Source organism: Dipteris shenzhenensis, chromosome 32 (genome assembly GCF_047967505.1).
Source record: "Dipteris shenzhenensis isolate YYH24624 ecotype China chromosome 32, Dip_SZ_1.0, whole genome shotgun sequence".
In the NCBI taxonomy this organism is placed as follows: domain Eukaryota; kingdom Viridiplantae; phylum Streptophyta; class Polypodiopsida; order Gleicheniales; family Dipteridaceae; genus Dipteris; species Dipteris shenzhenensis.
Window position 1 is genome coordinate 9,228,201 of NC_141627.1, and position 15,157 is coordinate 9,243,357.

Consider the following 15,157-nt stretch of genomic DNA (forward strand, 5'->3'; position numbering starts at 1 on the left):
AAATATGGAGCATATTCACTTAGCAGGCAGTTTCTACTCATTTTCTATGCCGCCGCTGTCCCCTTTCTGTGGGCATTCATTTAAAGCACATGATTTCTAAAATACTAATGAGCACAGATAAAGTGGAGTCTTTGAAGTTATCAACACTCTACGTATAAAAGATGCAGTAAGATTTGGCTGATCACCCTTGAACAAGTAAGAAAGAACCAAAAGTCTCAACTTGCGACTGCTATGGAAGAGAACTATATATCTGAAGATGTTTCTTGAAACACAAACTAGTCAACCTTGCTCCTCATATATGCTGGATGTTGGTATAAGTGAGAGATGCCCATCACAGAACGGTCCACAAAACCCACAGCATTACAACCTGGGCTCAGGCTGCCTCTCACGTTGCATTTCACCTACAAGATTAATGATTACAATATCAGAGCTTAAAAAATTGCAGGAGTTTCTAAGAAAAGATTGCCTTACAAGCAGTTCTGAGAAATATTTCTTTACAAACTTACAGCATAAACTTCAATGACAAATCTTTAATCGTGGCTCTCAACAAAATTAGTAAATTTGTACATAAGTTAAACCAGATTCTGCAGAGAGACAAGGGATATAGCCTAATTGGAATGCAAGCCCATGAAGGTTCATATGTGTACTAACAGTGACTGCATCCAGCCAAATCTTCCAATAAAACTTCTTTATGCAATCGGATCAGCAGAGGATCTCCGGATTAGGTTTTATGAAAAAAAGAAAATCACAGCCAGAGGACACATTTAACCTAAACACTACTGTAAGAAGAAAAGAAAGTGACATACAAACTCATCACATGACAAGACACTTGTCACTGAGACAAACAAAAAGAGAGGATTTGGTATGTTACCCAAAAGGTACAATCTCAAAAAGAGAGGGTTTGGTATGTTAACCAAATGGTACATTGTGGTTAAGTACCCAAGCACAATCTGCTATCTAAGATTTGTGAATAGAAAATGAACTCCTACGGGGGGAGTTCTACACGTGTATGCATGCCTTGCAATAAGATTGGTGCACGTGCGTGTGTGTGTGGCTATGAATGTAATATTTTGCTGAATGAGAAATTGCTCAATCATTATGATGACAGATGACTTGACCCATCCTTGTATCCACTTGCATAGGATGCTCACCTCTGCTTGACCCTCAGACTTACTCACGGACTAACTGAATTGAAAATCATCCTTACCAGGAGTAGTGAAGGATCTGCACTTGAAGTGTTAGTGTCCACACAACTGGAATCAGCAGGAGCTTCAAATTGCCAGTCAGGTACATAGAGCCCATATAGAAGTCCAACATATAGGGATGTGAGCACAAAAGCAGCAACCCTTGTACAAAACAACAAATTCTTTGTCATAAATTTGACCAAAAACATCAAGACTACTGTAGAACTATAAACTCAATATTAGCAGTTGTGTTTTAATCAAGGAAGATCATATGTTTCCTTTCATGCATTTGATGCATGGCAGAACTTAATGTGTTCATTACATACATCGAGATGAATCTAGAAACAAGTCCAAAGTCATCCTGTAGAAGCAAACAAACAGTGTCGTTTGAATTGCATGATGGTCACCCACAAGGTTATAAACCGTAGTGTCCATCATACATAGCAGCGACTAGCTACTATGAGTGCCAGCAGAGGCTGTAGATCTTTGTAATACAAACATATACACAAATATCCTCACACCCACGTGTACATGACCACCATTATGTTTATGATCATAATAACGGATAGGAAGGACACCACACAGGTACTCATTTCTAGGAATATGGTGTGGCACCAAAACTCTCCTCGAAGTCAACATACGATGTGTTTTAAAGATCCTCTCTTTTTTTCATAGATATATTTGCCACCTTTTTTTTCCATCAATCATAATCATGGTGACAAGCGAGCATGGATGGAAGCTAACTGTGAAATGGGAACAAATATGCCCTGAATGGGAAAGACACTGCCATACACATCATACCTAGAATTGCAGACATCAAATTGATAATATTTACAGTTTCCAATTATATATTCCATATGTCGGTACAGTAGTGACCAGGGAGCAGGAATAGAAACAAGAATGGGGAATGGAAACATGCATTCCTTAAGAAAGTAGGAACAGAGAAAGACAATGCCACAAGCATTCTGACTACATCCACAGAATTTTCAATGGATATCACAGATTGCTAGGATAACCTGAGAGCTCTCAACGACACATCCCTATATAAGTACTCTAAATGAAGCAACTAGATAGTAGATTAATGGAAGAACATCGACCTTCCAAATGGGAGACCTTGCTAATTTCAATAATCCTGCATTTGTGAAACTTTATGGTCTTTGGAACTGCCCGTTCTTATGAGAACAATACAAATGCTCAAGGACTCAGCTTCAATAACATATAGATCACTTTACTTCGCTTAACTATTGGAGCCCATGTGGATTGCATAGTCAATGAATAATGAGCTAAATGACAAGGGTGTACTACTTGTCAAGATGATTGTGGTTTAAATGGATTTACAGGCCATTTGGGAGGCAGTTATGGTAGGGTAGGAATCCTCACTAGAAGCCCTTTTTAAGTTGGCTTCTTGTATCGAAGTCAACATACTGCCCCATAATGCTGCATTGCAGGAGCACTGTTGCTGGTAATGAACACATCCAACATTGTGTGTACAATTGCATTTCTATTCAATGCACATGCTGAGTAGCATTGCTCCTAGCTTCTAAGCAAAATAAGGGGGAAACAGTTATCTTTACTAAGAGGATGTGTAAGGCTTTCTCGATTGGATTATACCTGCCAGCCAGTATTATTGCTTCGGTTGTTATTTAGGTCACCTTGTTTTATATCCCACTAAACAATATTACCTTATCACAACCCATTTTACGACTCCCCAAGCAGATACAAAACCCCATGATTGTCAGAAGCCTAGCACATAGGTACATATGGAAAGAAAAATGCGCATGTTACAGAGGGCAAGCATCCTCACATACTTCATATTCTAGCGGCCTTCTGGGAAAAACGTATACGCTATCCAAATATTCAGAGATATTTGGTAGAGTTGCACAGGCTCCTTCTAGATGGCCAAAGAGATATCATGACATCTACTCACCCAGGGATAAAACTTTTTTTCTTTACATGAGCGAGAACAGTGTTTTCTAGCAATGCTCTCCCTCAACACGGCTAGTACAATTGTTGTAGATATCAAGAAATACTTCTTTAAAAATTCTCATTTGATGTGTCATCTTTGGATCCATCAAATCTAGTGACTTTTTGCAGGATAGAGTATCTGTCACTCTGCAGCGTTTGCTTAACAAGAAGGATTTTGCAAGGTAATATTAAAGGGCGCTAAACAGTGTTTCAGAGACTATCACATCCAACAATTCCCAAACAGACCCCACACTACCCTGAATAATAGATAAATGCTTTGAACCATCTTACCAAAATAGCAAAGATTATGTGCGAAAGAACCACAATGAAGCAATGTTTACAAGAACTGCATCAGAACCAACAGTGAAGTACAGTAACAAATGCATGCATATAAAAATGAGTTTTGAAGAGACAGACAACCTCCAAAGTACATACAGATTTAATGCTATTAGCAGCATTTACTTTAGAGTTTAAAAAACCAAGGCAGCCTTGATTAGCACGGTATCAGGAGTCGGGACAGTGAGACTCACCACTGTGACCAGTATACTTTGACAATGCCAAAGAAACTCTCATTAGCATCTGCAATGTATTGCTTTGACGAGCATACCTCAAAAAGGGCCACAATAGAGTAAGCAAGAGCAATCCTCTGCAGCAGAAGACATAGCACAAGCCTCACATCAGTAATTAAGACATTCTAGAAGCATGGAATCCCACTCTTCCCCTGCCTTCTAGAAACAGATTTTTATTTTATGAGTATCTCAAGGCATGGTAAACATACTACTATATTTAATTCAACAATAGTAATGTAAGATCTCATGGTAGGTTGTCTTTCTTATGGCTTCTACACCAGTTTCTTCTCTTAGTGTGTGTTTCCCTGTAGAGGTCCGACTCTATCTATGATATAGATAGAAACATAAGAGACATGATTAAATAGTGAAAATATCAGCCATCACAGGTGATAATGTTAATTGTTAGCACTGCTCTTAAGGCAGTGGTGATGGAAATTTGTTGAGTTTTAAGGACTGCAATTACATTCTCACGTGGTTATTCTTGGTTGTCTACTTTTCACCTTGCAGTGCATGCCTTTGCTTCTCTGAGCACACTTTGTGCCTAGCTTTTGAGCATAGACTCCCTTCTTTCAAAGTCTCTTTAAAAAAGGGCAGTGCTCTCCGCACAACCCAGTGCCCCTTTGTTATTTCTGCAACAAGACCAAGCTACATATACAAACCATGCAAGTACAAGGCCAATTGCAATTGGCATTAGAACAGACCATAACTCATTCTTTGTGACAGACACCGAGGGTGGTGAATTAACAACATCATTTACCAATCCTGGAAAAATTAACCACAATTTCTGCTAAGAAGTTAAGCCGCATATGTAAACCATGTAAGTATACACTGTACTGCATTGGCCATAACCCTCCTTTCATGCACAGACCATGCAATTGGATCAATCTTGACTCAGTAAGCACCGCACTAAGAGCATCATGTATTAGATGTCTCAGACAGGGACTGTGTTAAAAGACTCTTTGGCTTTAAATTAATGATGAGGAACAGATATATATGGGGACGAAAGAGGGTGGAGAGATTTAAAAAAGGAATGGGATATCATTCAGAGTAATTACTTGCTTCCATTGTAGCTTCCTACATGTGTGAGTAGTACGATAGTCATTGTTAGGGGTTATTAAGAATTTCCTAGGGCTTAGCACTAATCAACCCTTACTTGGAGACATTGCTTGCACACTCTATGATTCAATTCACACCTCCTTCTGTCATTGCCTCTCACGTGTTGGAGATTGGAACTGCTTCGAAAGAGTTTATCTTATGCTATAATTGATTCCTATGAATTGAAGGAACTCAGAGAGAGAGAGAGAGAGATGATATGATATTTGTTTTTATTTTTTCTCAGAAGAAAGGAAAAATTATATTAATGCTTGAAAACACCATAAACCAGCTTCCAAAAGGAGCTGTCGCTGAAAATACACAAAAAAAAACGGATTGCCAGCTATAGGAAAGCCACCTGTTTTCGGATCTCACTGCTCACCGCCTAGAGATATTCTGAAACAGCAGCTAGCAACCAAGATGGTGGTCTATACATCAAGTGAATACCCCTCGCAGAAAGGGTGAGGAAAGCGTGTAGAAGATTCATTCTGGCCATGCCTGGCAGAAGCGCTCCCGCCTTTTAGCAGTTGCTCTCGAACTTGGAGTACCGCGCTCCCAAATGGCACACAGAGTGAAGACGATATCCTGCCACATGGCTACTAGGGTAGCCATCATAGAAACCGGCTGGTCTCCCATCACCCAGCTGCACCGAGCGACAGCAGTAATGCTGGATACTGTCTCCCACACACTATCTTCCGGTATAGGTGGTGGACCTGGCCCTTTGCCTCTAGATCCGCCTCTGACTCATCCTCCACCTCTAACTTTGCCTACAGCAACCTCCACGTCCCACCTATAAAACCGAGCCTAGCGGGATCCAAGAGACTCACGAAGGAAGCGTATGCTGAGCCGTACTCCTGTCCACGAGAACTATCCAGACCAACAGTGGGGGGTATGTGGACTCCATAATCCATCCCACCATAAATCCGGGATCGCCGCCTCGACCTCCACTATCCCGGTGCTCCTCGGAGATTAGAGACGGCCTGTCTACGGGCCTCCGCCTCCTTGGGAAGCCGCCTCCACGCCCCAAAGGATCTAGCTGGTCCACAGTCCCACTATGCCCATCCAAAGATATGATATGAGTGTATTAAAGTCCGCGTGAGACCCTTCAGAATCTATGGGACTAGACAAAATTATCGAATAGATCGTGGCTCTTAGATCCAAGAATTTTGAGAAAAAAGATTACAAAACTAGCTATGCTGCAAGTATGTGTCTCGTTAACTGGTGTGCTAGGTCAAGGACTTTGCTGCAGTGCCCTAAAACTTCCTGTCACTATGGGAAAATACAGCAGCAATGCTACCAGTCTCAAAACCCTTTTGGAACAACCAGCTAAGCAACTAAGCGCCTGATATGCTCATACGCTTGGCAATGGCGGAGCATGTATTCTTTATTTTCTCGGATTTGCAAGTTCTCGCATTCCTTGGAATTCTGGGTCTTGTCCATCTACCCCTTTCCACCTCTAGATCGTTTATTCTACATATTAAATGCCGTTTGTACTGTGATATGTCCTCCTTGAGCTACTCTTGCATATTTATCCATTGCATTGATTTTCCCTTTGTTGAACTCCATTTTTAGTCCTAGGTCTTGCCATAAATTCTGTAGCATTTCCTGCATACCTAGAGTTTTTATACCTTCCACATCCTCAAGGATATCTGCAGCCCGATTCCCCACAGTTGCATCCATTTGACCCCTTCTCTATGCCATCCGTGGTTTTTGTGGCCTCTATTGCCCTGCGAGATACATGACAATCTAAAAGGCTCCATCAAGCTCTAAGGGGATGACTTGCCGTGGATCATCTGGGCTATAGACGAACAAGAGAGTCAAAGAGGAGAGACTTGGTCTTGAAATCTTGAAAATGGGACTACAAGCACTAGCTCGCAAGTCTAGCAAGTGTGCCATAGCCTTTGCTCAATCAAGCCTTATATATGGTCTCATCTTGAAGATCGGGCCCAAAAAGAGAACTCCCAGATATGTATAAGATGCCGCAACCTCCACTGGTGCCCCATCAAAGCGGGCTGCTCTTGATGGGTGGTTACCGAACATGTAGAAGAACATAACCTTCACTTCAAACTTTCCATGAGATATGTGATTTAAAGGTCAACCTTGGGAAAACCCATCCAAATGTCAATGGAGACTCACTCAATAGAGGAGGAGAGTAAGGCCACATCATCTATATGTAGGAGAATGAAGACCAAGGATCCGCATAAGGGTAAGCATGCCCCACCTAGTGTCGCGATGAATGTCTCCAGCTCATTGATATATAATCCAAATGATGTTGGCCATAAAGAAGAGCATGTTTGATCCCGGCCGTGCTCATGACCTTCCTTGTTCATCTAGTCACTGTCCAAAACCCACTCTTAGAGTCTACCCAAATGATGTCCCAATTGTATCTAACCCCTATAGATGCCTGAGTAGTCCAACCAGTGGAACTTTGTCAAAGGCCTTGTGGAAATCCACAAAGCAAATAGTCCAAATGATGTTGGCCATAAAGAAGAGCATGTTTGACCCCGACCGTGCTCATGACCTTCCTTGTTCATCTAGTCACTGTCCAAAACCCACTCTTAGAGTCCACCCAAATGATGTCCCAATTGTATCTAACCCCTATAGATGCCTGAGTAGTCTAGCTAGTGGAACTTTGTCAAAGGCCTTGTGGAAATCTACAAAGCAAATAGTAAACCCTCTGCTTCCGTGCCCAAAATCCTAAATGACATCTCTCAAGGTAAGGATGTGGTCCATCTTCGTGTAATCTGCTAAGAAACCTACTTGTCGAATAATTCTAAATCCCTCGCACTGAACAGACCAACTAACCTAAGTGTCGAGTCCTGAGGCATAAATCTTGAACATGACAAGCCCGATCATAATCATAATGGTCCTATAGTTTCTTGGGCTCAAGAGATCCCGCCTTTTGGATCATGATGATGGTATTGAGGGTCAAAGTGTGAAGGAAACTGGTGCAAACTGCTTTGTTGAATAGCTTTGCTAAGATCGGGGTTACGGTACTCAGTCCATATGCAATGTACTTAGTGCATAGCTCCTCATGACCTTTAGCTCCACCATTGTGTAACTTCCATGCTCCGTGTTTGATATCACCTTTGGTAAAAAGTGAACTAGAGGTAGGGTGGATGAGAGCTCTGGGATCGACTACTAAGGGATGTCATAAAGTTTGCATGCATACGAGTGTCAGATTGTTGGGTTAATAAGGGGGGACGTGGACCTCCGCTCTAGAAACTTTCACCAAAATTCCTTGGAGTTATGCTAGACACAATGATCCTCCTCATTCTAACGTGTTAGGATTATTATTATAATTCAGCAGTGACCAATGTAATGTAATAAGTAGGTTAGGGGCACTTTTCCCTCATTTAGAGGTTTTTCCCCCTAACCATAGTTAGTTCACTAACTACGGTTAGTGAAGGATAAGGTTTTGTCACTTAGACAAAACCCATCCCACTTCTTGTATTAGTCACTTCTTCTATTGCAAGCACTACGTTCAGCTCTCTTGCTTCTTGCTCTCACTCTCTCTTGGTTTCTAACATTTGGTATCAGAGCAGCAAGACCCTGCTCCTAGCTTCCTTGCCCGCAAGCTTCCTGCCCAGCTACCCTGCTCCCTGCTCTTCTTGCTCGTCGTCCGTACAGTCCATCTGTACAATCTCTATGGACTGATTCCGTACAGCCCGTACACTCTGCCGTACAACCTGCGCTCCTCTACCGTACAGTCTTCCACTACATCGCGTCACATCGTCCGTACAGTGCCAATCCGTACCTACGCTGTCCGTACCTACTACCGTACAACATATCTGTGCATGGTCGTACGCACAGCCTGCTGGCTGCTAGGTAGTACACGGCTTCAAAGCTGTTCAACATACTACCTTCGGTACGTGCCCGTACTACGCAAGAAGCTTGAGCCGTACATCCGTACAGCAACAGTCCATACAAACAGCTGCCGTACAATCCGTACTGTTGCTGCAAATCTGTACACTTGGGCATCAGTCGTCCGTACAGTTGGGCCCTTGTACCTTTCGTTGGCGTTGTACCTTGTGCAAGATTTCCTTGCAGGATTTTCTTGCAGGATTACTTCGCAAGTTTTTGCTTTACAGGTTCTTTTCTTTGCAAAAAATTTGGAGCATTTTGTATTCGTGGGCAGACATTTGCAGTTGGTTGTTTGGCAAACATTTTTGTGCATTAGAGCCATTGTTTGGCCTGCATTTTGGGAGCAAATTTGGGGCTTTTGCATTTGTTGCAGAGAATTGCAGAAATTTGGGGCTTCTAGTTCATTTGCACCTTTTAGGTGCAATTTCTTACAGAAATTTGGGGCTTTTGCGAGCAGAGTGCAATTTGTGCAACATTTGGGGCTTTTAGACCATTTGCCCTCTTTTGTATGCAATTTCCCACAAGAAATTGGGGCTTTTGCATTTGGGTTGCAATTTTGCAGGTAAAAGGGCAGTTTGGAAGTTTGCAGACAGTTTTGGACTCAATACGAGTCAAATTGCAGACTTTTGCCACCTTTTGCAGATTCTATTTGCAGATTTTTGGGCATTGAGCAGAGCATTGTGGTGCATTTTGAGCCTTTGACAGGCTATGACAGTATTTGTCACTGTGGGCATATTTTTCTTTGCAGTTTTACTTGTGCATCTTACATCCCAGGAAGGGCAAATGCTGAATTCCAGATTCCGGCCTCTTCAGATGATGTGTTTGAGGGAATGCTTCCTATAGCATTTGGTTCCCCCGCTGAAAATCAGAATTTACAGCAACCTCCGCCAGCTCCACAAGTACAGATTCAGCCCGCAGCTGAATTGGTACAACCTCAGGGTGTGGATGAAGTTGTCAGGCAAGAAATTCAAGAGATACACGCAGCCAAAACAGTCCCGCATTGGTTGCTTCAGACTCTCAGGGAGAGTAGGCTTGAAGCTCCATTGCCTGACAGAACTCGTAGTGCAGTAAGGCACATGGAGGGAGCTCATTCAGTTGAATCAGCTTATGCAGGTACTCTTCTTGATGAGGAGGAGCCTGAGACATTTGAAGAAGCAAAAGATAATGTGCATTGGATGAATGCCATGCACGATGAGTTGCAGTCCATTCATAAAAATCAGACTTGGGATGTTGTGGATTTGCCACCAGGTAAGAATGCCATAGGTACACGGTGGGTTTTCAAAGTCAAAAGAAAACCAGATGGGTCCATTGATCGGTACAAGGCAAGGCTGGTTGCAAAAGGATATGCTCAGAAAAAGGGCACAGATTATAAGGAGACTTTTGCTCCTACATCCAGGATGACAACCATCAGGTCAGTTATAGCCATGGCTGCAAATTTTGAATGGAATGTTCATCAGTTGGACATTAAAACAGCTTTCCTTAATGGAGACTTGTTGGAAGAGGTTCATGTCAAACGACCTCCGGGCTTTGAAATTTCAGAAAATGCACTTCAGATATGCAAGCTGAATAAAACTTTGTATGGGCTGAAACAAGCCCCACGTGCATGGTATGCCAAAATTAATGCCTTTCTGACCAGCAAGGGGCTGCACAATAGTCCAACTGAGAGCACCCTCTACATCAAGAAAGATGGGGGGGATATTCTGGTCATCATTCTTTATGTAGATGACATGCTCCTCACCGGATCAAATGAGGAAGTAATTGCAGATTTCAAGGCCCAATTGAAAGCTACATTTGATGTATCAGACTTGGGCTTGTTACATTTCTTTTTGGGGATCCAGTTTATTCAAGAGAAACGTGGCATTGTTATGTCTCAGTCCAAGTATGTTCAAAAGCTCTTGGACAGATTCAACATGCATGATTGCAAGCCTATGTCCACTCCCATGGAGCCGGGGCAGAAGCTTACAATGCATGATGCGGGTGAATCAATTGATGTCACACTCTATAGTCAGGCTGTTGGATGCCTCATTTATCTATGCAATACACGACCTGATATTCAGTTTTCAGTTTCTCAGGTGAGCAGGTATATGCACAGCCCAAAGATTATGCATTGGCAGGCTGTAAAACGCATCTTCCGTTACTTGCAAGGTACAAAGTCTTTTGGCTTGATGTTTCCCAGGGGGGGTGACTTGCAAATGCATGCTTACAGTGACTAAGATTGGGCTAAAGACTATGATACTAGGCAGTCCACTGGACCAGTGGAATTTGTTTCTTTCTAGAACATGCTTGCATTTCTTGGTTGAGCAAGAAACAGTCTACAGTGGCTACCTCCTCATGTGAAGCTAAGTACAAGGTAGCTTTCACAGCAACAGTTGAATGTGTTTGGCTGCGTCGTTTATTTGCTTATCTTCATCTTCCATTGGAGGGTCCTTCTCCGATTCTCACTGATAGTCACAGTGCTATAGCAGTGGCAAAGAATCCTGTGTTTCATGCTCGCACGAAGCACATTGAGGTTCACTATCATTATGTCAGAGAGAAGTTGCATGCAGGAGAGATCAGTATGATCTATGTGTCAACACATGACAATGTTGCAGACATCTTCACCAAAGCACTTCCACGTGAAAAGTTTGAGGCATTCCGCAGTGCCCTGAACTTATCTCCTTTTGGTGATTGATCATTTTCTTGTACATGACATTGGCACTGCAGGGGGGTGTTAGAATTATTATTATAATTCAGCAGTGACCAATGTAATGTAATAAGTAGGTTAGGGGCACTTTTCCCTCTTTAGAGGTTTTTTCCCCTAAGCACAGTTAGTTCACTAACTACGGTTAGTGAAGGATAAGGTTTTGTCACTTAGACAAAACCCATCCCACTTCTTGTATTAGTCACTTCTTCTATTGCAAGCACTATGTTCAGCTCTCTTGCTTCCTGCTCTCTCACTCTCTCTTGGTTTCTAACATAACGTATGAAATCCCTCTTTCTCTAACAGACTAGATGATCACATTGTTGTTGGTCTTTGCCTCGGTCGGAAGGTGATGCTTCGTCTCGAATATGAGTTCATGGCACAATGCCTTACACTCATCATCATAGCACCTATTGTAGGGGATTGATTCAATGGGGCAGGTAGATTTTGGTGGTGTAGGGGAAAGACTAGAGAGCAGCATCGTGAAGGGAGCAATGATCAAAACAGCTCTATCATCTAGCAAGGGAATATCATAAATATGAGCAAGCAAAGTAGAGAAGCGAGCAGTGTAGGTAGAATCTAGCGTGTGTTCAAAGTGGATCTCCTAATAGGTGATGTATGTGTGAGGGGATGTGCTCAGTGTAAGATGTGAGGTAGACAAGCTAAAAACAAGTAGGTGGCAACGGATGGAGATTAATGTGATGTCAAAAGCAAAGACAAGTGATCCCATAAGGTTGTCAACTACATTGGAACCTCTTCCATGTGATAAGCAATTCCTAAAGACGGCCATCTGTCCATACCATTGTAGATATAGAGAGAGAGAGTATATGTGTTTTATATTGGCCTTTGCATGTCCGGCTCAGAATTGTTCAATCTATTTTAGTGGCCTACATTCAATTTTATCTGCCATTGACCTTTTTTACCAAAGGAGATCTTACATCCTTTATGTCCGCCATCATGGAAATTTTCTGGCATTCAAAGCATGGCAAGAAAAGCTTGTGCTTGCTTCCAGTACAATGGTTATGTTCACCAAAATTGCATGGGGGGTTGAATATTCTCAACATTCATGTGCACGTTCTAGCTCATAAAGGAAAAATGATGTTATAGTTTCTACATGGTGATCACCCTTGAGCTCCAACGATGCGCTATTTACTCCGACTTACTAGAGCAGAAGATGCCCAAAGAAGAGAGAGGGAGGGGGCTGCCACATGGGCAGCACCTCACAGCCAATAGAGGAGGATCCCTGAAGGAACAGTACGGGACAGTGGCGTCTCTAAGTACGGGTGATGACGCGTGGCTGTACAGGACTGTGCAGATCCTTGGAGGTGCGATGACATCAGCAAAAGTACGGACGTGTACGGGCAGGACATGGAGCCGGCAAAGGGCTGCAGCATGGCACAGCATGGCGGGATCCGTGGGCAGGCTGATGGACCTGCAACAGGCCTTATACGTGGCGCAATATGATGGGGCAGGGATCACCGTGGATCAGCCAAGTGACAAGGCTGGTTGGGGCTGGTTGAGCCAGCCAACCAGGCCTTGGAAAGGCTGGTCAAAAGGGCTCGGCCCTGCACAATAAAACAAAGGGATCTTGCCCTGATTTTGTGCCCCAAGACGGGCCAGCAAAGTCGGCCAAGGAGGGAGCAGAAAACCGACCAGCAGTCGTCCATTTTGGGCATGCTGGGTCAGTCCACATATCAGCCCTCTAGGCCTATATAAGGAGGGCATTCAGCCCTCAGTTATCATCCAGCCAAGCAGCTTTGGGAGGAGCAGAAAGGAACAGCACATCCACCATCCTTGGGCCTCTACACAGGAAGTGAAGGAGAGAGGTGTTGCTGCAGACTTATGTCCAGGAAGAGGCTTAACCTAGACTGTCTTCTAGGGCAGAAGGTTGCTGAGATCATCATCATCTGGAGCAGCCATTCACAATCAGGTTGGAGCAGTAGAACAGCTATCTTGGGGCCTACATTCAGGAGGACCAAGAAGACCTGTGTGCTGCAGACAAAGCTTGGCAGGGGCTGCCCACCTAGGCTGATTCACAAGCAGCAAGGTGGAGAAGAACACACTAGACAGAGAGTCTACATATGCTCGAGGTGGAGCACGTGGGCTTAGAGATCTAGAAGTGCTAGACATCTAGTAGGAGAACCTTTTGGTATTGTATCCTGTCCTACTTTGTGGACGGACAGAAATATAAAGAGTTGCTTCTATATTTGTTTCTGAGCATTGTCTATTTACAGGCTTGCACATCTTTGCACATTAAGTTAAGAAGTCTGTGATTCCACACCCCACACACACACTGTGTGAGCTCCTGGGCATTACTATCAGTCTTCCGCTGTGCGTACCCTCTGTTGGGTCATTTCTAACATGCTATTGGCAACCCACTCAGTGGGATTTTCTGTTGGGCAATATTGAAGGCAAGGTCAAAGGTTGCCTATTGTTACTCAAATGTTTTTGGATTGGAAACATATTCTCTCACATCTAGCTTGGCTCGGGACTCCTTGCAAGGTAACTCTTTGAGAGCTGAGAGCATCCACTGGTCACGGGTCTTCCTGAGCCATTGGCTTTACAGAAGCCAAGATGCTCGTATTTTCTTAATTCAAAAGGGATTTCCTCTGTGGCAGATGTCATTCATGATGATGGCAGATGTCATTTTATCCATTCCTTTGACTGCTGGAAAATATGGTTTAGGAATGCACTATCATCCTGTATGGGAGATCATTACTCGGATGCTTCAGACATTTCAGCCAGTACCCCCTTTGGAACTTCAAGACAGGCTTCAAGATTGGACTTTTCTTCCAGTATACTCGTCCATTCGTCCTTTGAAGCTATCATATGAGACAGTCTCATCTTTATATAAGGTTCTATTGTCTCCACCCTAGGCCTCGGACAAGGCTAATCAAATTTGGTGTTTGCATTGTCCGGTCAAATGGTGGAGAAAAAGATTGCAACGGATTTGGCAATCCAAGGTCCCTCTACGACAACAGATCTTTCAAACTCTAAAGAGAAGATAATCATAAAGAAGCGACATAGGGGTCAAATAAGGATGTCCCTCTCGACAACTCTCTTTCGGTTTATTCATAGATCAATGAGAAGATTAAATGAGAGCACAAAATGGAGAGAGATTACAAATTGCCAAGTGTGCCTTACTGCTCTTTGCAAAACACCAAAAGGACGTGCAAACACACCTAGATGCATTAGGCATACTCTGCTAACCCCCCGCTCAGCCCTCCCGCTACCCCATTGTCTCTGATTGCACAAGTCTTCGATCTAGCCAAAATTTTATTTTTTATATTTAATATGCTGGTGAAATTTTCCAAATATATATATTTATTATATAAAACTTTGGCGAATTTTCATGGACTTTATTTACAATTTTATAATCTTAAAGGCTAAACCTGGCTCTTTTTTAAATTATAGTTTCAAATTGTGGCAAAGATAATGAGCTTTTATTTTTATAAAAGCATATAAACTTTCACAAGCCATATAAAACCTTCGCTTATTAATGAAACCAATGCAAAAAAATCATCCTTGGTTGCATGTTGCATGTAGAACTCGTATGTAGAACATGCATGTAGGAATCGCACGTAGAAGACTTGCATGTAGAACATGCATGTAGGAGTTGCAACAAGTAGCACGTGCAACCATGGCATGTTTTGTTGGGGGTTGTTCCGTCTGGACAGCTTTTATCATGCAGACGTGTTGCTTCAGCTATTTGTCGTAGGTGTTTAGCTCCGAGAAAATCTATATCTAATATTTTTTGGCACTCCCCGAGACACGGAGCTTCTTGGGCATCCTTCGGAAGAGAT

General features: G+C 42.9%; 1 protein-coding gene across 4 annotated transcripts in view; it reads right to left on the reverse strand.

Moving 5' to 3' along the window:
- Window positions 1–15,157, reverse strand: part of LOC147880272 (uncharacterized) — a 70,251-nt gene that overhangs the window by 39,551 nt on the left and 15,543 nt on the right. For all 4 annotated transcript variants that reach the window (XM_087370508.1, XM_087370510.1, XM_087370509.1 and 1 more), the window contains exons 6-8: window positions 3,680–3,795; window positions 1,208–1,346; window positions 285–401 (exon numbers count right to left, since the gene is read on the reverse strand). In XM_087370508.1, the coding sequence (XP_087226634.1) occupies window positions 285–401; window positions 1,208–1,346; window positions 3,680–3,795 (372 nt within the window). The remainder of the gene's footprint in view (window positions 1–284; window positions 402–1,207; window positions 1,347–3,679; window positions 3,796–15,157) is intronic.